This window comes from Phoenix dactylifera, chromosome 12 (assembly GCF_051530095.1).
Source record: "Phoenix dactylifera cultivar Ajwa chromosome 12, Ajwa_hap1_PhDact_Kaust_v1.1, whole genome shotgun sequence".
Lineage (NCBI taxonomy): Eukaryota > Viridiplantae > Streptophyta > Magnoliopsida > Arecales > Arecaceae > Phoenix > Phoenix dactylifera.
This window is the reverse complement of record NC_143201.1, coordinates 7,199,369-7,225,466: the sequence shown is the minus strand read 5'-3', so window position 1 is coordinate 7,225,466 and position 26,098 is coordinate 7,199,369. Positions and strand designations below refer to the sequence as shown.

Below are 26,098 nucleotides of genomic sequence, written 5' to 3'. Positions count from 1 at the left end.
TTATAAGCAAATTCCACCAGTGGTATATGACTATCCCAATTTCCACCTAGGTCCACAGTGCAAGCCCTCAACATGTCTTCTAGAGTTTGGATTGTCCGCTCTGACTGGCCGTCAGTCTGGGGGTGGTATGCTGTACTGAGCCTCAGTCCGGTACCCATGGCCTTCTGAAAGCTTCCCCAGAATCTGGACACGAATCGGGGGTCACGATCAGAAATGATGCTCATTGGTACTCCGTGCAGGCGTACAATCTCGTCGATGTATAATTGGGCTAGCTTGTCTAAAGGAGTACCAATTCTGAATGGTAGAAAGTGGGCCGACTTGGTGAGACGGTCAACTATCACCCATACCGCATCATTCTTCCTTACTGTTCTAGGGAGTCCTGTAACAAAATCCATCGTGATGTGCTCCCACTTCCATTCAGAAATTTCTATTGGTTCCAGCAACCCTGCCGGCCTCTGGTGCTCTGCTTTTACTAGCTGACAGGTCAAACATCGGGCCACAAACTCAGCTATCTCTCTCTTCATCCCCTTCCACCAGTAATGTTCCCGAAGGTCCCGGTACATCTTAGTACTACCCGGGTGAATAGAGAAACGGGATTGGTGGGCCTCTTCCATGATTTCCCTTTTTAGGTCAATATTTGCCGGTACACACAGTCGGTGGCCAAACCTTAGAGTGCCATCTGGGTGCATTTGGAGCTCGGGTCGCAACCCTTTCTCCACTTCATCCTTGAGCTGGCAGATGCGCTCATCAGACTGCTGGGCAACCTTTATTCTGTCGATCAAGGTTGGTTGTATACTCAAAATGGCCAGCAAACTTCTTGTAGTTCGGGTAACCACCTCAACCTGTAGTTTATTGAGATCCCCCTGAATCTGTGGTTGAGTGGTGAGTAATGCGGCGGAGCCCACTACTGATTTCCTGCTTAGGGCATCAGCCACCACGGTGGGCTTCCCTGGGTGGTACTTAATGCTCAAGTCATAATCCTTCAGGAGTTCCAACCACCTTCTTTGTCTTATATTCAATTCCTTCTGGGTGAATATATACTTTAGGCTCTTGTGGTCGGTGTACACCTCACAGTGTTCGCCATACAAATAATGTCTCCAAAGTTTCAAGGCGAACACCAACGCGGCCAGCTCCAGGTCATGTGTCGGGTAATTCTGTTCATAGAGTTTCAGCTGTCTCGAGGCATAGGCTACCACCTTGCCATCTTGCATCAGCACACAGCCTAGCCCGTTCTTGGAAGCATCACTGTAGATGGTAAATTCTCCAGTTAAGGACGGCAATGTTAAAATTGGGGCAGAAACTAACCTTTGTTTGAGCTCCTGAAAGCTTCTCTCACACTTGTCGTCCCAGATAAACTTGGCCCGTTTCTTAGTCAAATGGGTCAAGGGAGTAGCTATTTTGGAGAATCCTTCTACAAATCGTCGGTAATACCCGGCTAATCCCAAAAAGCTTCTAATTTCTTTGGCGTTGGTAGGACGAGGCCAATCCACCACCGCTTCTATCTTCTTGGGGTCCACTGACACTCCTTCCTTGGAGACCACGTGGCCGAGAAACGCCACACTGTCCAACCAGAACTCACATTTGTTCAGCTTGGCGTACAGCCTTTTCTCTCGAAGGGTTTGTAGCACCATCCTCAAATGGTCTTCATGCTCCTTTCTGCTCCTTGAGTAGATTAGAATGTCGTCGATAAAACTATCACAAACTGATCCAAATATTGTCTAAAGACTCTATTCATCAAGTCCATAAATGCAGCCGGGGCATTGGTCAGTCCAAAAGGCATAACCAGAAATTCATAGTGCCCATACCTGGTTCGAAATGCCGTTTTTGGCACATCATCAGCTTTAATTTTCAACTGATGGTAACCTGACCGCAAATCTATCTTGGAGAAGACTTGGGCGCCCTGCAGCTGGTCGAACAAGTCATCGATCCGGGGTAGGGGATATTTGTTCTTTATGGTTATCTTGTTCAATTCCCGGTAATCGATGCATAGCCGCATACTCCCGTCTTTCTTTTTCACAAACAGGACAGGAGCTCCCCATGGCGACGCACTAGGCTGGATAAACTTTTTGTCCAGGAGTTCTTGCAGTTGTATCTTCAATTTCTTTAACTCAGCAGGGGCCATCCGATAAGGAGCCTTGGAAACTGGCCCCTCTCCTGGTGCGAGGTCGATAGCAAATTCGATCTCTCGGTCTGGGGGTAATCCTGGTAATTCCTCCGAAAAGACATCCGGATATTCTCTAACTACTGGAATGTCTTCCAGTTTGGTCTCTTTCTGAGCATTCTTTACACAGGCCAGATAAGCCATACACCCCTTTTTCAGAGCCTTTCCAGCTTTCAAAGCGGAAATGAAGTGCAGTGTAGGAGCACCTTGAAGGGGTATGTCACCCTGAAAGAAGAATTCTTGCTTCCCAGGTATCCGAAATACCACTCTTTTATGGTAACAATCAATGTGGGCGGGATACTGTGACATCCAGGCCATGCCCAAGATAATATCAAAGTCTTGCATGTCAAGCTATAGAAGATTTGTCTCCAATTCTTTTTTCCCTATCTGAATTATGCAATCTCTATATATAGTGTCAACAATTTTGGTTTCTTGAAGGGGTGTAGCAACATGCCATGGTTCCACTAATTTCTCAGGTATGCTATGTAATTGTCTGGAAAAGTTAACTGACACGAAAGAATGCATAGAACCAGAATCAAATAGAATGAGGGCAGGGGCTGAGTTGACTGGAAGTGTACCTGTCACCACCTGATCGCTAGCACTGGCATCCTGATGGGTCAGTGCGAAAACCCGAGGGTTACCCCTCGATCTCTGGTCCTCCGGTGCAGTATGCCTGGGCTCATCCCTTTTTCGGCTAGGGCAGTCGCGGGCGATGTGTCCTGTCTGCCCGCAAGAATAACAAGCCCCGGTCTTCCTCAGGCAGGTACCGCTGTGGTTTTTGCCACAAGTGGGGCAACTTCTGCTCGGTTTCTTCTTGGGTACAGATCCCTTGTTGCCCCTGGACCCACTACTCGGTGCTCCTGACGACCGAGTCCTCTTCAGGTCCTCCCTCTCTCTCCCGGACCGTATCAGGTCAGCCTCAACCTTCAAGGCTCGGTCCAGTACATCCTTGTAACTTGAGAACAGATGGGAGGATATTCGGGACCGAATCCCGTACCTCAATCCTTGCTCAAACCGGTTTACCTTGCTCCTCTCCTCCTCCATGAACTGGGGGCAAAATCGTCCCAGCTCGTTAAATTTATTGGCGTACTCCAGAACGGACATCTGGTCAGTCTGGGTCAGCGTCAACAATTCATTCAGCTTCGCCTGGTGGACTGAGTCCGGAAAGTATTGGTTGTAAAACATCCTCTTAAAGTCCCTCCAGGTGAGTCCGTCAATGGCATAAGCCGTCTCCATGGCCGTCCACCAGTATTCAGCGTTTCCTGTCAGCATAGAGGTCGCCAGTCGGACTGTCACCTCATCAGGAAAGTGGAGGGCTCGGAACATCTTCTCCATCTCCCGGATCCATGTTTCTGCCGCCATGGGGTCAGACTCACCCTCAAAGGTCGGGGGGTTCAATCGGCGGAACCTCTCATAGCAGGAGTCTGCTGATGGCATAGCGGCCAGCTGCATCATCTGTTGTTGTTGCAGCACTTGTGCCATGAGCTGATATACTCCGGCTAGGCCTACCTGACCCGCTGCAGACCGTGGAGTATCCGGGGAAGCTGACCGCTCGCTGGGCTCCGGGGAGGGTGGTCTCCGGTCGTCGTCCATGCCTCTCTAATGATCGCCTAGCAGTCAAAAATTTTTAAAGTGAGATTATGATAGACTAGCATATTATAATATTTTCCATGACGGTGACATTCTTAACTACCCCTTTCCTCAGGCATTTTATGGTTATTCTATTGTTTAACCTAAGGCTCTGATACCACTAGATGTCACGCCCCGGATCCGGATCCGTGACACGGCCGTGCTATTGCCGACTATCGCCCACAGTAGCACGCAGCCTCATACAGGGGTAACAGGTAGCCAAAAGGATTCAAACTTATATATATATTAAAAGTTTTGCAGTACAACCTTCAAGTTTGAAACCAAAAATACAGAACTTCTATGCTATTCAAATGTACAAAAGCATATAAGCTTCTCCAAAAATAACGAAGCTCTGTAACAAAATAAAAACATATCTGATGGCGATCACTGGTGAGGATCTGAAAGAAAACGAAGCATAAACAGATGTGAGCTACACGGCTCAGTAAGTAATCCTGCATAATCCTACCGGATCAACCAGTAGGCTAAACATGTAAATCAGGGTTTGAGAAGCTGACATGCATGTTTATCTAATAATCATCATGGCATAATATGTATGCAATTTAAACAAAGCAGTAGTGCAAATCACAAAATTTTCATAATATATGCATATGAAACCGTGCCCCCGGCATGCCGTGGTCCATTCTCTCGGATGCTACTGCGAAGTCCATTCGGCCACTGGCGGGGCCAGCTAGTCATTCTCGGCCACTAGCAAGGCCAGCGAAGTTATTCTCGGCCACTAGCAAGGCCAGCTCAGTTGCATTCGATCAGTAGCATCTTTGAGCCCATTATAATGCCTCTTGGCTAGCTAAGACTTTATAAACTTACATGCACGATTAAAATATCAGCATCATCATGTTGCATACATAGCCATAGCTTCTGAGATCATGTAAGTTACTTATGCATTGTAACATATCATGCATGAAATAAATGCTTAGGAAACATTAATAACATGACATGATCCATAACAAGATTAGAACAGGTTACTTACTATAAGTAGTATTCCAATTCCTTGGGTCCGGACGACGGGTCCTTGATTCCTAAATCACATTGCAAGGCCCACATTATCCTCTGATTAACATAAATTTCGTTCATCTTACTATGGACTAGTTTGTATCCCAACCAAGGATTTTAGCCCAGTTCAATTCACCCAACTTGAAGCTTTTGGGTTTAATTAAAGCAAATTTTGGGTTTACAAAGCCTAATTGGGCCTTTTATGAAAGGGTTGGGTCGGGTTTGTGGTTAGGTCCACCCTTTTTCTAGCCAATTTGGCTTTCTGCCAATGTAATTGGGCTTAAATTGGGCCTGATCTATACTCAATTGGGTCTGTTGGAACTAACCCAGCTTAATTGGGTTCGGACCCAAGTCTATCTAGGCTTAATCCAGTTCGGATTTGACCCAATTTGCAGTTTGGGCCTGTCCAGACTTAGCCCAATTTAACTGGGCTTATATTCCAGTTTAATTGGCCTGCAGGGACCAATTAGGTCCTCTGCACTTAGCTTAATTAGAGTGGGTCCAGCTTTGGGTTCGGTCTAAGGCCAGCCCGAGTCCAGTAAATTAATTTAATTTGAATTGGATGCGGATCCAACTGAACTTGTGCTTAACCTAAATTAAGGTTAGCCCAATTTAGAATTTGGGTCCACTTGGATTTAACCCAGCTCATTTAAATTATCTGGGCCTAACAGATTTCGGATCCGGACTCGGATCCGACCCGCTTGGCAGACCCGTTAAGGCCCTCCCCCCCCCCTTTTTTTTTTTCTTCTTTCTCCTTTCTGGGAGCTTCCAGAGGCTTCGGCCTCCCCTCCCTTCTTCGCCCGTGCCTCTCCATCTTCCCCTTCCTCCGGTTCCCTTCCGCCTCCCGTCTTCTCCCGTTTTTTTTTTTTTGCAGGCGGCCGGGGGAGATGAAGCGCCCTCCGACCGGCCGGAGTGGTGCTCCCTTCTCGGGGCAACGGCGGGGGAGGCCGGTCCCCTTTCTCCCCTTCTCCGAAGTGACGCCGGAGAAGAGGGGAAAAGCCGAGAGGGACCGACGCCGGATTTCCTCCGGGGTCTTTACCGGCTCCGACCACGGCGAGGTAAGGCCGTGGTCCGAGGTAAGTACTTATCCCTCTCTCTCTTTTTTTTTTTTTGTGCGTGTGTGGGAGCCGCGCCGCCATCTCTTCGCCGGCGGAGAGGCGGGGGCTGAGGCTGACGGCCTTGGGGCCGCGTCTGTCGCCGGCACGGCCAGACCCGGCGCCCCCCTAGGCTGCCCCTCAGCCCAGGGCGGCGGCGGCCGCGACTGTCACCCGCAGGCCGAGTCCGGTTGGGCTCGGCCCGGGTGGCAGTTGGGCCTGGGCTTGGGCCTTTCTCAGGCCGGCCCGCGGCCTGTTGGTCCGGCCCGCAGTCCATGGGTCCGTCCCGCGGCCCTCCTCCTGTTTTTTCTCTCCCGTGCCGGTCTCCTCCTCTCTGTGCCAGTCTCCTCCCCTCTGTTTCATTAGTAAAACAGAGGGGAGAATACCCCACAGAGGGGTATCTCCACCCTGTCCTTGCCTAGAGACCTACTTACAGAGCCTTACCTTGATTCGGTTGACTGGAGTTGGGCAGTAATTCCTTCTCGGCAAACTCCCTCCTTCCTCTCCTAGGGCTGCAGGGTCCCTTCCGCCTCCAGCTCCAAGGCTTGGCTCTCTGGTGCAGTAGATCCAGAGGGTTAGAGGTTTAGGGAGGGTACATTCAATTCGGGTTAGCAAATCTTAGGGGTTTTAAATACAGGGCTTATGACTTGACCCCAAAGGAGAGGTGGCGTTCTCTCCTTCCTCACTGCTCCGGGAGCCACCAGCTGCCCCTTCTCCTCAGGCCAGCTCAAGGCCCAGCTGCCGAGGAGGAGGGAGGTGGCGGGCTCTCGCGTGGTGCATGCCTGTGGGGGTCTTTCCGTTGGCCATCTGTGATCCTGTCTTTTCAGCCCTCGGGGAAGATGGGAGCCTGTTCTTTCTGGGCCTGCTAACCCTCCACCCTGGCCCAATACCCTCAAACTGGGCCCTACAGTATTGGGCCCAGTCTGTATTGGGCCCGGACATTACAAGATACACATAATATATATGGTCTATAGATGAGACCATCTCAAAAGCATAATTTTCATGTATGAAAAGTCTTGGTCTTTCTCATCCAAAAAAAGATAAGGAATAGCCTTTAATCCTTGTATTGTGCTAAATCATCACCTGGACACTTGCTTTTTCTATGGGATGGTATTTCTAGGATTTTAAGGGCTTGTTTAGATATTCCTATAGAAGTAGACTGAAAATTCTGTTAAGAATTAGGCATATTGGTCCATCCATCTTGCATTTTCTAAGAGCCCATCCAAATCCGGCCCAGATCTTAGCATCATTATCCTCATCCTGCAATGATGGTGCTATTGCTAACTAGTTGAACTTGTTGGAGTCCTCAAGGAGATATCCAATATTAAATTGCCACTGATGATATCTCAAAGAGGCTTAGTGTGTATTACTTAGTCATTTATTGCATATTACTAAGATAAAACTATGTATTACTTCTGATTGATGTGCACATTAATAAATCAAAAGATGTATATTAACAAGATAATAGGTGTGCACCTACAAACTATTAGGTACACATTAGCCCAATAAGGAGGCTCATATATATATACATATTATGTAGAGGATTAGATGTCAGTTAACATCATTAGCAAGGGTTGGTAGGAGAAAAAAGCAGAAGGATAAAGAAAAGTGAGGGGCAAAGGACACGTAGGGAGTTGGAAGAAAAAAATGAAAGATCACTAAGAACTCATTTGGTTCGTAAAAAAAAAAATATTACTTACCAAGTTTATGCCAAATATATATCGGCGTCCCACTCATTAGGTATCGTATATCTAGAAATCCCTATATGCTAAGATATTTAGACCATATAAAAAAATTTGGAACTTTCTAGAAAACACAAGATTTGTCCTAAAAAATCTCTTTACCTCATTGTTGGCTGGGAAATCCCCTACTGCAAGGATATGGATGGTGTGGGCGTCCCCTAATAGGTTTTTGCTTGTGCACAAGCATGCCACTAGCATCTAATAGCTGGAAAAAAGATAAGGCGAAGGACTGATAGTGTAAGTTCTAGTGTCTTAACTTTCAAAGACTTTTTTTTTTTTTTTTTGGTGAAAACGGCAATTTCATATAACTCTAACGTGAGTACACCTTGCCATATCAGAAGAAAGCAAAAAATACAGTGGGGGCGGGAGCCCTGCCGTGGAAGTCCAACAAAAGTCCCCTGAATGTCGTGCAACGTAAGAGGCGACCCAGTCTGCCATACTGTTCGCCTCCCGGAACACATGTACTGCCTCGAAGTCGTCCATCTCCAGGGCCATCCTGCGGGTCTCCCGAATGAGAGGATGTCCATCACCATATCTGTCCGCACCCTGAATCCAGTCGATCACTATAGAGGAATCCCCCTCGAGGTGCACCCGCCTAGCGCCAAGCACCCGCCTCGCATAGGACACACCCTCCCAAGCTGCCCGTAGCTCAGCTCCCACTACTGTGAGTCCAGGCGTATATCGGCCACCCGCCACTACCAGCCGTCCAAGATGATCTCTGATGACAAATCCAACCCCGCCGGACCTGCCCTCTAATGCTACACTACCATCAAAACTCACCTTGAGATAGCCGGGGGGTGGGGGCACCCAAGAAGCAAACACAAAGAGGAGAAGGTATAATGTAGCTGAGAGGAGAAGGTATAATGTAGCTGAGACTATGAGTCTATACTTAATACGCCCATGTATCAATCCCCGAATCCGAATAAATCCCCTCTTAGATACACTCCCAACCGCCCGATTGTATTGTGGACACGTGTGCCGCCGTGGGTGGTGCTTATCTGGTCCAACGTGTCGGGAAAGGTGTTAAACGTGGTTGGGAGGGGGGGTTCATTGCACTTTTTTTTAATTACGCCGCATCTTTAAATCTCTCTCTCAACGGAGGATTTGGATTTGCCTTTGATGTGATGGAGTTCTTCCGCCGGTGGACGCGGGAGGAGGACAAGGCATTCGAGAGGGCGCTGGTGGCGATTCCGGAGGGAGCACCGAATCGGTGGTTGCTGATCGCGGCGCAGGTTCCCGGGAGGAGCCCGGGGGAGGTGTGGGAACGCTACCGGCTGCTGGTAAACGATCTCGAGATGATCGAGCGCGGGGAGGTGGAGACGCCCTCGCAATGGGACGACGCCGACGCCGACGACGACGACGCGGGCGAGAGCTCCGACGCCCCTGGGACCTCCGACGGCCGCCGTCGCCAGACCTCCTTCGGCCGGGGCCGCGGCGAGGAGCGCCGCCGGGGGATCCCCTGGACGGAAGAGGAGCACCGGTGAGAATTCCAAACTTCAATCACTTTTCTTCTCAATTTTAGCGCACCCGCACGAGTGCCACGTAGGCCCCAAATTCGTCGACCCCCGAGGGTTTGTGAGAGGGTGTTGACCTGGGTGCTCGTTTTTTTGGGTGTAATTTCGGTTCTGGGGAGGGGTGGGGGTAGGTGATGCAGGGGAACACGACTCCTGAAGGGGTTACGTTCAACCATGCCGGGCGTCGGCGGCGGCGAAATATCCGCTGGTTCTCGGAGCTGGACTGGAACCGTACTTCGGGTTGAGAAATTTTGTGGTACGGGATTGGAACCGTCCTCGGTCGCAATACCGTCGCCGCCAACTGATTTGTTACATCGGTTTTGACCGCAAACGGTGGGAAGTTGGGAACACCGGGCGGTATTGGGACCATGGTCCGTTCCCATAGGATTCATGGGAGGGAGCTGGGTTGCGGAGATTGTGACAGGGACTCTGATTTGTTTTCTCTTTGGTTTATTTCATTTGTTTTGTTTGGGGTTTTTTTTTTTTTTTTTTGGTACAATGTTTTGGGTTTATTTGGTTGGCTCTTGCAGGTTGTTTTTGGACGGGCTGGCCAAGTTTGGGAGGGGTGATTGGAGGAACATTTCGAGGTGGGCGGTGAAAACAAGAACGCCAACTCAAGTGGCCAGCCATGCTCAGAAATACTTCATCCGCCAGGGCCCTAATGCTAGCAATAAAGAGTCTAAGAGAAAGAGCATCCATGACATCACGAATCCTTGAAAAGATCATATAGCAAGCCAATCTCTTTCATTCTCTCTTTTTTTTTATTTTTAAGGCTTAGCTATATTCTCTCGCTATATATATATATATATATATATAGCTTGAAAGAATAACATCCATCCAGTATCATAGGATTTATCTTATTTCTGCATGTGATTCCCTTCTAGTGGAACCTTAATGGATTGGTTTTGGCAATGAAGCCTGTTTCTTGTGCTACATTTTGATTATTGTGGTATGATATTTGCGATGGGTTCTCCTAACTTCTGGTTGGTCACTGTTCACTGCTGTACCATATGTTCCTGCTATGAAATGCTGACATATTTTTACTTCGCCATGTTCACATCAGCGAGATGAATGGAGACATGCATGGAAGTTGAGACGCCGATCGGTTCCAGCGCATGTAAATATTGTTGGTTTAGAATATTTAATTTAAATTTTTAAGTTCTTAGAATTTTATAATCGATATTTATCTAAACAAAAATATACTTAAATACAAAATCTTATCTTAAACAAAAATATACTTAAATATACTGGAGGCTGGACATTAGGCCGTTGCAGCTGCCGCTGCTGCCAACCGCCTGAGGCTGTTGTAGGCCACTGTCCATCGACTCTTCCATGGCTTTGTTTGAGAAGAAGAGGGGGAGGGAGAGTCTCCCCTATGTTGAGAAGAGGAAAAAGGCTTTCTCTCCTCTCTCTCTCTCTCTACTTTTCTCTCTCTTCACTCTCTTGTTTCTCTCTCTACTTGGATTGTCTCTCTCTAGAATTGTTGGACTAGATAAGGGCGTCTTTCAATGACTTTTGGTCGGCTCTGGTGAAAGGCTCCAGTCCATAGTCATCAGGCGGCGTGCCAGCCCCCATCACAGCAATTACTGAGCACGTTTGAATTACAATCTTTATTGAGGTATCTATACTATAGTGCAGCCTGACTCTTGAGTTGACTTGTTAGACTAACTAGATCCAATCAATCCAAGCACCCAGATATTACTTCTGTTTTTTTTCAGAATTGCAGGTTGTATAGTACATGGCTAAAGTTGAGATCACAGGTGGAGGGAATGATTAGATAGAGCATCACTGATACCGATTGGATAATCAAATTTTGGTAATTGGACCAACTTAGTTGTTTGGTATGAAGTGAGATTATTATTGTTCAATGATATTGAGGTTATAATATATTTGTAGGCCTTACATATTCTTTAGAACTCTTTTTTAGGGAGTGTGTGGCTGTGTCGCATGCCAGATCCGGGTGCTGGGTGCGGGGTATGACTTTTTTGATCAGATGTTTGATTGTCATCCTTATATCTTAATTTAGGAGAATATTTAATATATGCACGTGTTTGGTTCGCAACGAAAATCGGAATCGAAATAAATTGGTGGGAATCGAAATGGCTATATCCTCTGGCATATTTGGTTCGTAACCGCAATCAAAATCGGAATGTAATTTGAATACTCGGAAAGAGAAGAAATTTGATTTTAGAGGATTGGGGTATATCCACTCTCCTTTAGAATCAGAATGGAAATGAAACTCTCTCCAACCAAATGGCTGGAGCAAAAGTCACTCATTTTCATTTGCATTTCAGAGTCTTAACTCTTCCCAACCAACTATACCCTTGATTGCATCAATTTTGATTGAACTCTCATGCAAAAATTTCTCTTCGTTTGTCATTCTTGACTCGTATTGAGGCTGCAGCCATCCATGTTGCCTATTCTGGCATGGATCAGGGGAGCAGGGTACAAGATCTGTGGTAAGGGTTGAGTCTTGCCTTTTTTTTTTTTTTTTTTTTGGTAAAAGAATAGGAGGGGAGGAGGAGGGACCAGCCCACCCGCGTAGCAGCCCCATTACTGAGCCCCCCTTCCACTAAGGAATGTTCGATACAGGTCGCAGGTTTCGCGTGCCTTCCCCGACCCGTGGGCTCACCCCACTGGGTTCACCGCCTCACGTGTGGGTACGTCACCCCAGTGCCACCTTGGTACAAGTAGAAGGAAAGCATAACCGCCAACAAGCCAGCCGAGCGTGGGGCATCCGGTCCCCTAATTTAATCGACGCCCGTGCGTTTCGAACCCGGGCAACTTGGGCGGAATTATCGCCCCCTTACCACCAGGCTACTACCTTGGTGGCTTGAGTCTTGCCTTTGGTCACCAGTCCAGGAACAGTATTTTTTTCTAGCTAATCGTTTTATGTGAAAGGGAACGGAGCGGGGAATGACTGAGTCCTCCTTTCCCCTAGTTTTCCACAAGTCCCACCACGCTCTTGGAAATTTCCACAGAAGCAGTCTCAATCAGCCCCACACCACCCCACTGCTCTTTTCTCTCCCCCCAATCTAAAGCCTTGCTATATATATATATATATATATATATATATATATATATATGCACTTTACACCAACTTACACATATAGAAGCACACCTTTCCTTCAACTTGCAAGCTTCCACAACTAAATAGAAGCTCCATAGAGAGAGGGGGGCAATCAGCAACATCTTCCAAGATCCAAAAAGGTTGATAGATAAGGAAAAGAAGCAGGGAAATGAATAATCTTGCACCAGGCTATCGTTTCTACCCAACAGAAGAAGAATTATTGAGTTTTTACCTTCGCAACAAGCTCAACAGCAGGAGAGAGGACATGGAACGAGTCATCCCCGTCGCCGATGTGTACTGCTTCGATCCATGGCAGCTCCCTCGTAAGCACTCATTTTGTACTAGTTCATTTTCTTCTCACTCTTTTTTCTATTTCAGCCTTATTCGCTTTTAGCAGAGAAACCAAGAATAAAAATATTCACATCCTTGGGTAGTTCTATATCCGACTCGTCACCTTGATCTTCAGTCGGTTGCTTTAATTTTAATAATTTGTGAATCTATGTATATGCTTAATTTCTTTCTCCTTCACCTTCACATCAAGTCTCTAGCTCTTTGAAGTACTTTCCAACACTATTATCATATCTGAATCATAAACTGACTTCCAATAAATAATCACTGCATGCAGAGATTTCAGGAGAGCCATGCATTCGAGACTCCGAGCAATGGTTCTTCTTCTGCCCAAGGCAAGAGAGGGAAGCTCATGGGGGTAGACCGACTCGAACCACACCTTCCGGGTACTGGAAGGCCACCGGCTCCCCTAGCCTCGTCTACTCCTCCGCCAACCGTGTCATCGGTGTGAAGAAGACCATGGTCTTTTACCAAGGAAGAGCTCCCACAGGAACCAAAACCATATGGAAGATGAACGAGTATCGGGCATTTAAAGAAGATGCAGCCACCACTATGTCAACTGAAATATCAAAGGTAACAATTCCGACTCTTTGAAACCTTTAGTTTATCATCTGCTTCTTTTTATAGCGATCTTGTATTGTTTGATTGTGTAGCAACGAGGCGAATTTAGCTTGTGTCGAGTCTATACAAGATCGGAGATCATCAGAGCATTCGATCGGCGTCCTCCCGTCGCGATTACAGCAAGCGAGAGTCGAAGAACGCCTGAAGCGTTGCCCTCCATGGAGACAAGATTCATGGCCAAGAGAGCCAGGTCTGAGGGTAGCTCCTCGCCCGAAGACGATGTCTGCAGCCGCCCGATGCATCATCGAAGAACCAATGATCCCAACGGAATTGAGGACAATGATTGGGACTTGTTGGATTGGGCTTGAAGAGAGAGAGAGAGAGTTCAAGCTCTCTCTCTCTCTCTCTCTCTCTCCCTCCATAATTAATTTATTTTTTTATTGATTAATTCAAAAAATAGATATTGATTTCTTATAACTTGGCATCACTAATTATAAGGAGAGAAAGGGTAGGAAAAAAGAATATGAAAAAGAGAAGGAAAAAAAAAGTTTGAAGAGGAGAGATATATAATGCTTAGAGCAACTCTAGTCGTATGGCCGACAGGCCAAACTTGGGTTTGATTAGTTTTCTTCTATTGACTAATGGTGGAATTATTCGGCACCGCGTTCATCTCATCGTCATCAGTCAATCGTCACCCATGACGCGTTTCAAAGTGTCAAGTTGCTTTCACCTATTTGTATGGATCTCATGGAGTAAAATTCCACCTCGTCAAGTGGTACATCACACAGGGTGGCGAGACAAAAGCTCGTTTCAAGTGGGTGAATGAGCCATGAGCAACTGGGGTCATGCAAGCCTTGGGCTTGAACAGTTTATGATTTGGACTCGCAGGAGCAAATCGGGCCCCAAGAGCTCAACCAAAGTCTATAAGGATTTTGGGAAACCCCGGCCCAAAGAGCTTGAACAGTTTATCATAAAGCCACACACTATTTCACTTACTCTCTCTCCTCTCTCTTAAAGCTAAGCCCCAGGGGGGGGGGGGCTATGGAGGAGAACAGAGCAAGAGCAGTAGCCTGTTAGAACAGCAGTAAATTCATGTATCAGACTGTTATTTTAATAATTTGATTTTTCAAAACTTTGGAGAACTTTTGGAAATTATTTTCAAATGTTAACGTAGCTCTAATTTGTTGAAACTTTGCTGATTGTTATTTTGTCAAGAATGTAAATTATGCTTCTTTCAATTCATGTATTCAACTTTGGGGGGTTTTAGATGCTAAAGCATCCTTGTATATAAAGCGATTAGATGACCTAATTGTGGGTATCTACAAAATGAGTAATATGTTACACTTTGTAGTATTTATTGAAATTATTTGTAAAATATTCTATATTCAATGTTATGCAAATTTTTAGTATGATTCCAAATTTAGTTGTATGCGAAATTTCTGTAATTATATGAATTTGATTTATGATTGCATTATTGTCAGTTAACTGCATGATTTCTCACTCATTATGTATAAATTGTATTGTATTTATATTATTGGATCAAGTAGTAAAATTCAAAGTGGTACCATGAAAGAAAAGAATGTTTGGCTTATGTGTGTGTGTGTGTGTGTATGTACACATACATATGTATATATCATCTAGCTCTCAACTTGACTATATTATAGATCCGGGATTTGATTGCATGACCTATACCACAGGATTAAATGTGACCCATGACTTACGCTATAGGGGTTAAATGTGGCTGCATGCCCTCAACCGCAGGGGCTAGTGCGGCCTTGTGGTCACTATTCCGAAATCTGATAATTATAGATCTATGCCACAAGGGTTAAATATGGTTGTATGACCTATGCTGCAAGGGTTAAGTATGGTTGTAGTCATTGGCTGTAGAGTTGAAATGGATATAAAAACTTGATATCCGAATTTGAATATGTGAATGTAATTAGTATCATTGAATATAAAAATAGATATTTTATTTTATGGATATTATTGCAAGTAAATATTATGAACTTTATGTGTAAAAATGTATTATTTAAATTATTTAATACAACTTGATCTAATTCTTTAAAGTGATTTTTAAGCTGTGAGATTTATTATTTTTTGCTTGCATCTTTTTCAAATTCAAGGACAAAAGACTATTAAGGAGAACCAATAGAAGCAAGATCAATTCTGTAGTTAAACTAGTCTTACTTTTGATCGTTGAGTATATTAATGTTTTGCTTGAGAATTATGTATAAATAACTTAAATAGTAAAAGTTTTGAGTTGTAAATTTAGAAGAAAACTGTTTATAACTTGTGGAAATGTATACGAATATATATATGATATTTTGTTAAATAGTTTAGTTGTTCTAATAATCACCACAACGTACATATAAATTATATGATTACAAAATAATGTTAAATTCAGTGATAGGTGGAAAGCCTTGCACACATATAGGGCCAATCCTTGTGACTATGCGGTGGTTGTCATACCCTCTAATTATAATTTAGAGATCGGGAGTGTGATAGGTTTAGATCTTAAAATTTCCTGCAGCTATTAAGCGAATGGATCGGATCTAAGTCCAGATCATTGTTTAATTAGAAGGTAGGTAGAACCACCCAATTTGTTAAAGAATGATCCCACATCCTCTCCCAAAATTTAGAGAAACCAATTATTTGGTTTTGATTACACAAAAAAGACCAATCATTCAATAGTGAAAGAAAATTTCTTTCTTTTTGAAGACTTCAGAATGTTAATACTAAAACTTTTTTAACACTAACTTGAGATTTTCTGGAGCTGTAGGTGATCATCTAAAGGATGTCTACCATGAAGCTAAGTTTAGGAGGTTGTTTAGAAAAATCCTGTCAAATCCCACCAGATTTGGCTTCATTTTTCCAAACAAGCCCTAAGTCTAAATCTTGAAAATCAGAAGGTCATCTAAATCAAACTTAGATTAAGCCAAATTACAAACTTGCTACACTCATCTACTACTCCAGCCATGCGAGGCAATAAACTACATTATTGTCTAAAGAAAGGCTAAACGGTCGTCAAATGAGAATATTATCATTTCAAAACCAGTGGAAAAGAATATATCAAAGAATGATATGGAACATTTGAAGTGGAATCTTAAGTTTCATATGCCCAAAGTCTGGAGGTAAGTAGCAAAAGTTTCTCTGACGTTAAATATGCAAACATTTAGTGTATTATCTATCAGATACACATAATATATATGGTCTATAGACGAGACCATCTCAAAAGCATAATTTCCATGTATGAAAAGTCTTGGTCTTTCTCATCCAAAAAAAGATAAGGAATAGCCTTTAATCCTTGTATTGTGCTAAATCATCACCTGGACACTTGCTTTTTTTATGGGATGGTATTTCTAGGATTTTAAGGGCTTGTTTAGATATTCCTATAAAAGTAGACTGAAAATTCTATTAAGAATTAGGCATATTGGTCCATCCATCTTGCATATTCTAAGAGCCCATCCAAATCCAGCCCAGATCTTAGCATCATTATCCTCATCCTGCAATGATGGTGCTATTGCTAACTAGTTGAACTTGTTGGAGTCCTCAAGGAGATATCCAATATTAAATTGCCATTGATGATATCTTAAAGAGGCTTAGTGTGTATTACTTAGTCATTTATTGCATATTACTAAGATAAAACTATGTATTACTTCCGATTGATGTGCACATTAATAAATAAAAAGATATATATTGACAAGATAATAGGTGTGCACCTACAAACTATTAGGTACACATTAGCCCAATAAGGAGGCTCATATTTATATATTATGTAGAGGATTAGATGTCAGTTAACGTCATTAGCAAGGGTTGGTAGGAGAAAAAAAGCAGAAGGATAAAGAAAAGTGAGGGGCAAAGGACATGTAGGGAGTTGGAAGAAAAAAATGGAAGATCACTAAGAACTCATTTGGTTCGTAAAAAAAAATAGAAATAAAATATTACTTACCAAGTTTATGCCAAATATATATCAACGTCCCACTCATTAGGTACCATGTATCTAGAAATCCCTATGTGCTAAGATATTTAGACCATATAAAAAAATTTGGAACTTTCTAGAAAACACAAGGTTTGTCCTAAAAAATCTCTTTACCTCATTGTTGGCTGGGAAATCCTCTACTGCAAGGATATGGATGGTGTGGGCGTCCCCTAATAGGTTTTTGCTTGTGCACAAGCATGCCACTAGCATCTAATAGCTGGAAAAAAGATAAAGCGAAGGACTGATAGTGTAAGTTCTAGTGTCTTGATTTTCAAAGACTTTCACTACTATAATATCGTCTGCTCGAAAGAGGAGAAGGTATAATGTAGCTGAGACTATGAGTCTATACTACAACTATGTATAAATTAGAATTGAACAAGATAACTAAAAATATAAAATTTAAAAGATAAATGCAACAATAAAATCAAAGGTAAAAATAAAGGTAATAATAGATTGTTGATTGGCTAAAGTGTTCTTTTTCCAACTTACATCTTATTATCGCTAAATAACTGCTAGGTTCGCATACCCATAATCGCCCAAGTCGGTTCATCATGCATCCCTAGTAGGTCCAGCAATTACATTCTATGACTCCACTCACTCCACTAACTACTAATGCACTTCCTTCGCTGTTCAACTGCAAGCGGAGGCTTTAGTTAAACATTACTGGAATTATCTTCATGAAGCTCTTGTGATTATTTGGCCTATCATGACAAAACCTTTCATCCGGTCCAGTAAAAATTTTGTAGTAAATTTGTTCCAACTTATCCCGAGCCTCAGCTTATCATAGCATCCATTGAAAGCAAGTTCTTAGGTTGCCAATATGGGGTGCAAACACTCATAAACCCTTTGAATCTTCTCCAACCTTCAAATTCCTCCTAGTAACATAAGTTGTAACACTTTTTCCAGCTTTGCTATTCCTCTTTGCATGTATTGCATCTATTAGCTTGCTTTACTATGACAATCTGCTGGGCTCAAACAAGATCAAAGTTGTGCTGGAAAAGTCACTTAGTTGAGCTAATATTATTTCAAGAGGGAGGGTGAAGTAATATTGGCCCTGCTTTCAAGGATCCACACCTTTGTCTTCTATCTTTATTGTTTTATATTTTTTTCCACTCAACTTATCCTACCAATCTCTTCAACCAAACAAGAGCTTCTGCACCTTATTAAGATGGCATGTTGTGATTCAACTTCTTCTAAATTATACCAACTGCATGAATTGCATTAATTTTTTAAAACTCGTTTGGTTCAAAAAAAAAAATATTAAAATATTTTTTGAAAAATTAATACCGTAGTTTTTATATGCTCAGTTGATAATAAAAAGTGACATATTCCAAAATAGCTAATATTTGATTGAGGATTTAATTTTTTGAAAAAATTAAATAAAATGCCTGTTACGTCTTTAATAAAAAAAATATCTTATCGTATTCTATCTAAAAACTTTAGAATATTTTTGAAAAAAAATATCTCATTTCCAACAGATGAAAATTAGATTTTTTCATTATTTTTTCAAAAATTATCTTTTATATTAAAAAATTCAACCAATATAATTTTTTTTATTTTTTATTGTTTTTTATTTCCCTATGCTCATTCAGCAAATCAAACGGGTCGATATCGTGATATAAAGAAGTACATATGAAACTGGGATATCCATGGTGTGATCTGACATTCCTCTGGGTATACGAATGAGAGCCTAAGAATTCAATCACTCTTAACATCTTCTCCAATCAGCATGGACCGCTAGCTTGATGATTGATTGCAGATTATAAACTCACGCGGCTTTCCTCTTGAGACCGACTGGCTTGGAAGAGTCAGCGACGCCAGAGTTTGAGTTTAACACGGCGGACGCTTCCAAAAGCGGTTGGAGTCCCAAACCTAGGACGCCACCGTCCCCACCCGGCCGACATCCGGAGGCATCCCCACCGTCCCCGAACCATATCAATCCCCGAATCCGAATAAATCCCCTCTTGGGTACACTCCCAACCGCCCGATTGTATTGTGGACACGTGTGCCGCCGTGGGTGTTGGTCCAACGTGTCGGGAAAGGTGTTAAACGTGGTAGGGAGGGGTTCGTTGCACTTTTTTTTAATTACGCCGCATCTTTAAATCTCTCTCTCAACGGAGGATTTGGATTTGCGTTTGATGTGATGGAGTTCTTCCGCCGGTGGACGCGGGAGGAGGACAAGGCATTCGAGAGGGCGCTGGTGGCGATTCCGGAGGGAGCACCGAATCGGTGGTTGCTGATCGCGGCGCAGGTTCCCGGGAGGAGCCCGGGGGAGGTGTGGGAACGCTACCGGCTGCTGGTAAACGATCTCGAGATGATCGAGCGCGGGGAGGTGGAGACGCCCTGGCAATGGGACGACGCCGACGCCGACGACGACGACGCGGGCGAGAGCTCCGACGCCCCTGGGACCTCCAACGGCCGCCGTCGCCAGACCTCCTTCGGCCGGGGCCGCGGCGAGGAGCGCCGCCGGGGGATCCCCTGGACGGAAGAAGAGCACCGGTGAGAATTCCAAACTTCAATCACTTTTCTTCTTAATTTTAGCGCACCCGCACGAGTGCCACGTGGGCCCCAAATTCGTCGACCCCCTTGGGTTTGTGAGAGGGTGTTGAAGTGGGTGCTCGATTTTTTCGGTGTAATTTCGGTTCTGGGGAGGGGTTGGGGTAGGTGATGCACGGGAACACGAATCCTGAAGGGTTACGTGCAACCATTCCGGGCGTCGGCGGCGGCGAAATATCCGCTGGCTCTCGGAGCTGGACTGGAACCGTACTTCGGGTTGAGAAATTTGTGGTACGGGATTGTAACCGTCCTCGCTCGCAATACCGTCGCCGCCAGCTGATTTGTTGCCTCGGTTTTGACCGCAAACGGTGGGAAGTTGGGAACACCGGGCGGTATTGGGACCATGGTCCGTTCCCATAGGATTCATTGGGGGAGCTAGGTTGCGGAGATTGTGACAGGGACTCTGATTTGTTTTCTCTTTGGTTTATTTCATTTGTTTTGTTTTGGGTTTTTTTTTTTTTTTTGGTACACTGTTTTGGGTTTATTTGGTTGTCTCTTGCAGGTTGTTTTTGGACGGGCTGGCCAAGTTTGGGAGGGGTGATTGGAGGAACATTTCGAGGTGGGCGGTGAAAACAAGAACGCCAACTCAAGTGGCCAGCCATGCTCAGAAATACTTCATCCGCCAGGGCCCTAATGCTAGCAATAAAGAGTCTAAGAGAAAGAGCATCCATGACATCACGAATCCTTGAAAAGATCATATAGCAAGCCAATCTCTTTCATTCTCTTTTTTTTTTTTTTTTTTAAGGCTTAGCTATATTCTCTCGCTATATATATATATATATATATATATATATATATATATATATATATATATATATATATATATATATATATATATATATATATATATATATATATATATATATATATATATATATATATAGCTTGAAAGAATAACATCCATCCGGTATCACAGGATTTATTTTATTTCTGCATGTGAATTCCCTTCTAGTGGAACCTTAATGGATTGGTTTGGCAAAGAAGCCTGTTTCTTGTGCTACATTTTGATTATTGTGGTATGATATTTGCGATGGGTTCTCCTAACTTCTGGTTGGTCACTGTTCACTGCTTTACCATATGTTCCTGCTATGAAATGCTGACATATTTTTACTTCGCCATGTTCACATCAGCGAGATGAATGGAGACATGCATGGAAGTTGAGACGCCGATCGGTTCCAATGCATGTAAATATTGTTGGTTTAGAATATTTAATTTAAATTTTTAAGATCTTAGAATTTTATAATCGATATTTATCTAAACAAAAATATACTTAAATACAAAATCTTATCTTAAACAAAAATATACTTAAATATACTGGAGGCTGGACATTAGGCCGTTGCAGCTGCCGCTGCTGCCAACCGCCTGAGGCTGTTGTAGGCCACTGTCCATCGACTCTTCCATGGCTTTGTTTGAGAAGAAGAGGGGGAGGGAGAGTCTCCCCTATGTTGAGAAGAGGAAAAAGGCTTTCTCTCCTCTCTCTCTCTCTACTTTTCTCTCTCTTCACTCTCTTGTTTCTCTCTCTACTTAGATTGTCTCTCTCTAGAATTGTTGGACTAGGTAAGGGCGTCTTTCAATGACTTTTGGTCGGCTCTGGTGAAAGGCTCCAGTCCATAGTCATCAGGCGGCGTGCCAGCCCCCATCACAGCAATTACTGAGCACGTTTGAATTACAATCTTTATTGAGGTATCTATACTATAGTGTAGCCTGACTCTTGAGTTGACTTGTTAGACTAACTAAATCCAATCAATTCGAGCACCCAGATGTTACTTGTTCTTTTTTTTCAAAATTGCAGGTTGTATAGTACATGGCTATAGTTGAGATCACTGGTGGAGGGAATAATTAGATAGAGCATCACTGATACTGGTTAATCAAATTTTGGTAATTAGACCAACTTAGTTGTTTGGTATGAATTGAGATTATTATTGTTCAATGATATTGAGGTTATAATATATTTTTAGGCCTTACATATTCTTTAGAACTCTTTTCTAGGGAGTGTGTGGCTGTGTCGCATGCCAGATCCGGATGCTGGGTGCGGGGCGTGACTTTTTTGATCAAAAGTTTGATTGTCATCCTTATATCTTAATTTAGAAGAATATTTAATATATGCACGTGTTTGGTTCGCAACGGAAATCGGAATCGAAATAAATTGGTGGGAATCGAAATGGCTATATCCTCTGGCATATTTGGTTCGTAACCGCAATCAAAATCGGATTGTAATTTGAATACTCGGAAAGAGAAGAAATTTGATTTTAGAGGATTGGGGCATATCCATTCTCCTTTAGAATCAGAATGGAAATGAAACTCTCTCCAACCAAATGGCTGGAGCAAAAGTCACTCAATTTCATTTGCATTCCAGAGTCTTAACACTTCCCAACCAACTATACCCTTGATTGCATCAATTTTGGTTGAACTCTCATGCAAAAATTTCTCTTCCGTTTGTCATTCTTGACTTGTATTGAGGCTGCAGCCATCCATGTTGCCTATTCTGGCATGGATCAGGGGAGCAGGGTACAGGATCTGTGGTAAGGGTTGAGTCTTGCCTTTCGTCACCAGTCCAGGAACAGTATTTTTTTCTAGCTAATCGTTTTATGTGAAAGGGAACGGAGCGGGGAATGACTGAGTCCTCCTTTCCCCTAGTTTTCCACAAGTCCCACCACGCTCTTGGAAATTTCCACAGAAGCAGTCTCAATCAGCCCCACACCACCCCACTGCTCCTTTCTCTCCCCCCAATCTAAAGCCTTGCTATATATATATATATATATGCACTTTACACCAACTTACACATATAGAAGCACACCTTTCCTTCAACTTGCAAGCTTCCACAACTAAATAGAAGCTCCATAGAGAGAGGGGAGCAATCAGCAACATCTTCCAAGATCCAAAAAGGTTGATAGATAAGGAAAAGAAGCAGGGAAATGAATCATCTTGCACCAGGCTATCGTTTCTACCCGACAGAAGAAGAATTATTGAGTTTTTACCTTCGCAACAAGCTCAACAGCAGGAGAGAAGACATGGAACGAGTCATCCCCGTCGCCGACGTGTACTGCTTCGATCCATGGCAGCTCCCTCGTAAGCACTCATTTTGTACTAGTTCATTATCTTCTCACACTTTTTCTATTTCAGCCTTATTCGCTTTTAGCAGAGAAACCAAGAATAAAAACATTCACATCCTTGTGTAGTTCTATATCCGACTCGTCACCTTGATCTTCAGTCGGTTGCTTTAATTTTAATAATTTGTGAATCTATGTATATGCTTAATTTCTTTCTCCTTCACCTTCACATCAAGTCTCTAGCTCTTTGAAGTACTTTCCAACACTATTATCATATCTGAATCATAAACTGACTTCCAATAAATAATCACTGCATGCAGAGATTTCAGGAGAGCCATGCATTCGAGACTCCGAGCAATGGTTCTTCTTCTGCCCAAGGCAAGAGAGGGAAGCTCATAGGGGTAGACCGACTCGAACCACACCTTCCGGGTACTGGAAGGCCACCGGCTCCCCTAGCCTCGTCTACTCCTCCGCCAACCGTGTCATCGGTGTGAAGAAGACCATGGTCTTTTACCAAGGAAGAGCTCCCACAGGAACCAAAACCATATGGAAGATGAACGAGTATCGGGCATTTAAAGAAGATGCAGCCACCACTATGTCAACTGAAATATCAAAGGTAATAATTCCGGCTCTTTGAAACCTTTAGTTTATCATCTGCTTCTTTTTATAGCGATCTTGTATTGTTTGATTGTGTAGCAACGAGGCGAATTTAGCTTGTGTCGAGTCTATACAAGATCGGAGATCATCAGAGCATTCGATCGGCGTCCTCCCGTCGCGATTACAGCAAGCGAGAGTCGAAGAACGCCTGAAGCGTTGCCCTCCATGGAGACAAGATTCATGGCCAAGAGAGACAGGTCTGAGGGTAGCTCCTCGCCCGAAGACGATGTCTGCAGCCGCTCGATGCATCATCGAAGAACCAATGATCCCAAAGGAATTGAGGACAATGGTTGGGACTTGTTGGATTGGGTTTGAAGAGAGAGAGAGAATTCAAGCTCCAAAAGGGGTTCCGGAGGGAGCCGCCCACGCCAGAGTTTGAATTCAACACGGCGGACGCTTCCAAAAGGGGTTGGAGTCCCAAACCTACGACGCCACCGCCCCCACCCGGCCGACATCCGGAGGCATCCCTACCGTCCCCGAACTGTACCTATCCCCGAATCCGAATAAATCTCCTCTCAGTTACACTCCCAACCGCCCGATTGTATTGTGGACACGTGTGCCGCCGTGGGTGTTGCTTATCTAGTCCAACGTGTCGGGAAAGGTGTTAAACGTGGCAGGGAGGGGTTCATTGCACTTTTTTTTAATTACGCCGCATCTTTAAATCTCTCTCTCAACGGAGGATTTGGATTTGCGTTTGATGTGATGGAGTTCTTCCGCCGGTGGACGCGGGAGGAGGACAAGGCGTTCGAGAGGGCGCTGGTGGCGATTCCTGAGGGAGCACCGAATCGGTGGTTGCTGATCGCGGCGCAGGTTCCCGGGAGGAGCCCGGGGGAGGTGTGGGAACGCTACCGGCTGCTGGTAAACGATCTCGAGATGATCGAGCGCGGGGAGGTGGAGACGCCCTGGCAATGGGACGACGACGACTACAACAACGCCGACGACGACGACGACGCGGGCGAGAGCTCCGACGCCCCTGGGACCTCCGACGCCCGCCGTCGCCAGATCTCCTTCAGCCGGGGCCGCGGCGAGGAGCGCCGCCGGGGGATCCCCTGGACGGAAGAGGAGCACCGGTGAGAATTCCAAACTTCAATCAATTTTCTTCTTAATTTTAGTGCACCCGCACGAGTGCCACGTGGGCCCCAAATTCGTCGACCCCCTTGGGTTTGTGAGAGGGTGTTGAAGTGGGTGCTCGATTTTTTCGGTGTAATTTCGGTTCTGGGGAGGGGTGGGGGTAGGTGATGCAGGGGAACACGACTCCTGAAGGGTTACGTTCAACCATGCCGGGCGTCGGCGGCGGCGAAATATCCGCTGGTTCTCGGAGCTGGACTGGAACCGTACTTCGGGTTGAGAAATTTTGTGGTACGGGATTGTAACCGTCCTCGGTCGCAATACCGTCGCCGCCAACTGATTTGTTACCTCGGTTTTGACCGCAAACGGTGGGAAGTTGGGAACACCGGGCGGTATTGGGACCATGGTCCGTTCCCATAGGATTCATGGGAGGGAGCTAGGTTGCGGAGATTGTGACAGGGACTCTGATTTGTTTTCTCTTTGGTTTATTTCATTTGTTTTGTTTTGGGGTTTTTTTTTTTTCGGTACAATGTTTTGGGTTTTTTTGGTTGGCTCTTGCAGGTTGTTTTTGGACGGGCTGGCCAAGTTTGGGAGGGGTGATTGGAGGAACATTTCGAGGTGGGCGGTGAAAACAAGGACGCCATCTCAAGTGGCCAGCCATGCTCAGAAATACTTCATGCGCCAGGGCCACAATGCTAGCAATAAAGAGTCTAAGAGAAAGAGCATCCATGACATCACGAATCCTTGAAAAGATCATATAGCAAGTCAATCTCTTTCATTCTCTCTTTTTTTTTGAAGGCTTAGCTATATTCTCTCGCTATATATATATATATATATATATATATATATATATATATATATATATATATATATATATATATATATATATATAGCTCGAAAGAATAACATCCATCCGGTATCACTGGATTTATTTTATTTCTGCATGTGAATTCCCTTCTAGTGGAACCTTAATGGATTGGTTTTGGCAAAGAAGCCTGTTTCTTGTGCTACATTTTGATTATTGTGGTATGATATTTGCGATGGCTTCTCCTAACTTCTGGTTGGTCACTGTTCACTGCTTTACCATATGTTCTTTCTGCTATGATTCCGCATCATAACAGTTCTAGAGAGTTGCGTGTCTTATTTGAATATCTAAAGAGATGCATGTCTTATATGAATCGAGCAGCTTGTACGCGTGCAATTCTACGTCGCATTTGAAATGCTGACATATTGTTACTTCGCCATGTTCACATCACCGAGATGAATGGAGACATGCATGGAAGTTGAGACGCCGATCGGTTCCGGCGCATGTAAATATTGTTGGTTTAGAATATTTAATTTAAATTTTTAAGATCTTAGAATTTTATAATCGATATTTATCTAAACAAAAATATACTTAAATACAAAATCTTATCTTAAACTCCAACTTGATTTTCAAAATAGATAGGATCTAATTTTTATTTTTATTTTTCTCTCCTCTTTTAAAATTTTCCATAAACTATTCCGGTATATTTTTAATTATTTCTTATGCCGAGACTCCCCTAAATGAAGAGACCTATTTCCCACGTAGGCTCCTCTAAATGAGGAGATGTATTCTCACCAAAGATGAATCTGGTCTAATTATGATTATAAGGGACACTACCCTTCATGAAGCAATG

The 26,098-nt window shown here is 44.0% G+C and overlaps 6 protein-coding genes across 6 annotated transcripts; 5 read left to right on the top strand and 1 right to left on the bottom strand.

The window, feature by feature from the left end:
• Positions 1 to 2,512: 2,512 nt before the first annotated feature.
• Positions 2,513 to 3,754, bottom strand: LOC149751521 (uncharacterized). Its single transcript, XM_089926608.1, has one exon. The coding sequence runs from the start codon at positions 3,752 to 3,754 to the stop codon at positions 2,513 to 2,515; it is 1,242 nt and encodes a 413-aa protein (XP_089782734.1).
• Positions 3,755 to 8,727: 4,973 nt separating this feature from the next.
• LOC149751520 (transcription factor DIVARICATA-like) lies at positions 8,728 to 10,125 on the top strand. Its single transcript, XM_089926728.1, has 2 exons — positions 8,728 to 9,117; positions 9,682 to 10,125. Exons 1-2 carry the CDS (start codon positions 8,762 to 8,764, stop codon positions 9,866 to 9,868), a joined length of 543 nt encoding a protein of 180 aa, XP_089782854.1. The 5' UTR covers positions 8,728 to 8,761; the 3' UTR covers positions 9,869 to 10,125.
• Positions 10,126 to 12,229: 2,104 nt separating this feature from the next.
• On the top strand, positions 12,230 to 15,303 carry LOC120109076 (NAC domain-containing protein 90-like). Its single transcript, XM_089926727.1, has 3 exons — positions 12,230 to 12,544; positions 12,847 to 13,142; positions 13,223 to 15,303. The coding sequence occupies exons 1-3, from the start codon at positions 12,391 to 12,393 to the stop codon at positions 13,496 to 13,498; spliced, it is 726 nt and encodes a 241-aa protein (XP_089782853.1). The 5' UTR covers positions 12,230 to 12,390; the 3' UTR covers positions 13,499 to 15,303.
• Positions 15,304 to 19,217: 3,914 nt separating this feature from the next.
• On the top strand, positions 19,218 to 20,494 carry LOC120109078 (transcription factor DIVARICATA-like). The gene is made up of 2 exons (XM_039122813.3): positions 19,218 to 19,608; positions 20,168 to 20,494. Exons 1-2 carry the CDS (start codon positions 19,253 to 19,255, stop codon positions 20,352 to 20,354), a joined length of 543 nt encoding a protein of 180 aa, XP_038978741.1. The 5' UTR covers positions 19,218 to 19,252; the 3' UTR covers positions 20,355 to 20,494.
• A 1,563-nt stretch (positions 20,495 to 22,057) lies between these two features.
• On the top strand, positions 22,058 to 23,690 carry LOC103710323 (NAC domain-containing protein 90-like). The gene is made up of 3 exons (XM_008795995.6): positions 22,058 to 22,734; positions 23,036 to 23,331; positions 23,412 to 23,690. The coding sequence occupies exons 1-3, from the start codon at positions 22,581 to 22,583 to the stop codon at positions 23,685 to 23,687; spliced, it is 726 nt and encodes a 241-aa protein (XP_008794217.4). The 5' UTR covers positions 22,058 to 22,580; the 3' UTR covers positions 23,688 to 23,690.
• Positions 23,691 to 23,936: 246 nt separating this feature from the next.
• Positions 23,937 to 25,300, top strand: LOC103718882 (transcription factor SRM1-like). Its single transcript, XM_008807882.6, has 2 exons — positions 23,937 to 24,442; positions 25,002 to 25,300. Exons 1-2 carry the CDS (start codon positions 24,075 to 24,077, stop codon positions 25,186 to 25,188), a joined length of 555 nt encoding a protein of 184 aa, XP_008806104.3. The 5' UTR covers positions 23,937 to 24,074; the 3' UTR covers positions 25,189 to 25,300.
• Positions 25,301 to 26,098: the final 798 nt, after the last annotated feature.

What these genes read in the sequence shown, in the direction of transcription:
- LOC149751521 (XM_089926608.1), bottom strand. Translation starts at nt 3,754, where the DNA reads ATGGACGACGACCGGAGACCACCCTCCCCGGAGCCCAGCGAGCGGTCA.
- LOC149751520 (XM_089926728.1), top strand. Translation starts at nt 8,762, where the DNA reads ATGGAGTTCTTCCGCCGGTGGACGCGGGAGGAGGACAAGGCATTCGAG. An exon ending in TGGACGGAAGAGGAGCACCG is followed by an intron (nt 9,118 to 9,681) that starts GTGAGAATTCCA and finishes TGGCTCTTGCAG; the next exon opens with GTTGTTTTTGGACGGGCTGG.
- LOC120109076 (XM_089926727.1), top strand. Translation starts at nt 12,391, where the DNA reads ATGAATAATCTTGCACCAGGCTATCGTTTCTACCCAACAGAAGAAGAA. An exon ending in CGATCCATGGCAGCTCCCTC is followed by an intron (nt 12,545 to 12,846) that starts GTAAGCACTCAT and finishes CACTGCATGCAG; the next exon opens with AGATTTCAGGAGAGCCATGC. An exon ending in TGTCAACTGAAATATCAAAG is followed by an intron (nt 13,143 to 13,222) that starts GTAACAATTCCG and finishes TTGATTGTGTAG; the next exon opens with CAACGAGGCGAATTTAGCTT.
- LOC120109078 (XM_039122813.3), top strand. Translation starts at nt 19,253, where the DNA reads ATGGAGTTCTTCCGCCGGTGGACGCGGGAGGAGGACAAGGCATTCGAG. An exon ending in TGGACGGAAGAAGAGCACCG is followed by an intron (nt 19,609 to 20,167) that starts GTGAGAATTCCA and finishes TGTCTCTTGCAG; the next exon opens with GTTGTTTTTGGACGGGCTGG.
- LOC103710323 (XM_008795995.6), top strand. Translation starts at nt 22,581, where the DNA reads ATGAATCATCTTGCACCAGGCTATCGTTTCTACCCGACAGAAGAAGAA. An exon ending in CGATCCATGGCAGCTCCCTC is followed by an intron (nt 22,735 to 23,035) that starts GTAAGCACTCAT and finishes CACTGCATGCAG; the next exon opens with AGATTTCAGGAGAGCCATGC. An exon ending in TGTCAACTGAAATATCAAAG is followed by an intron (nt 23,332 to 23,411) that starts GTAATAATTCCG and finishes TTGATTGTGTAG; the next exon opens with CAACGAGGCGAATTTAGCTT.
- LOC103718882 (XM_008807882.6), top strand. Translation starts at nt 24,075, where the DNA reads ATGGAGTTCTTCCGCCGGTGGACGCGGGAGGAGGACAAGGCGTTCGAG. An exon ending in TGGACGGAAGAGGAGCACCG is followed by an intron (nt 24,443 to 25,001) that starts GTGAGAATTCCA and finishes TGGCTCTTGCAG; the next exon opens with GTTGTTTTTGGACGGGCTGG.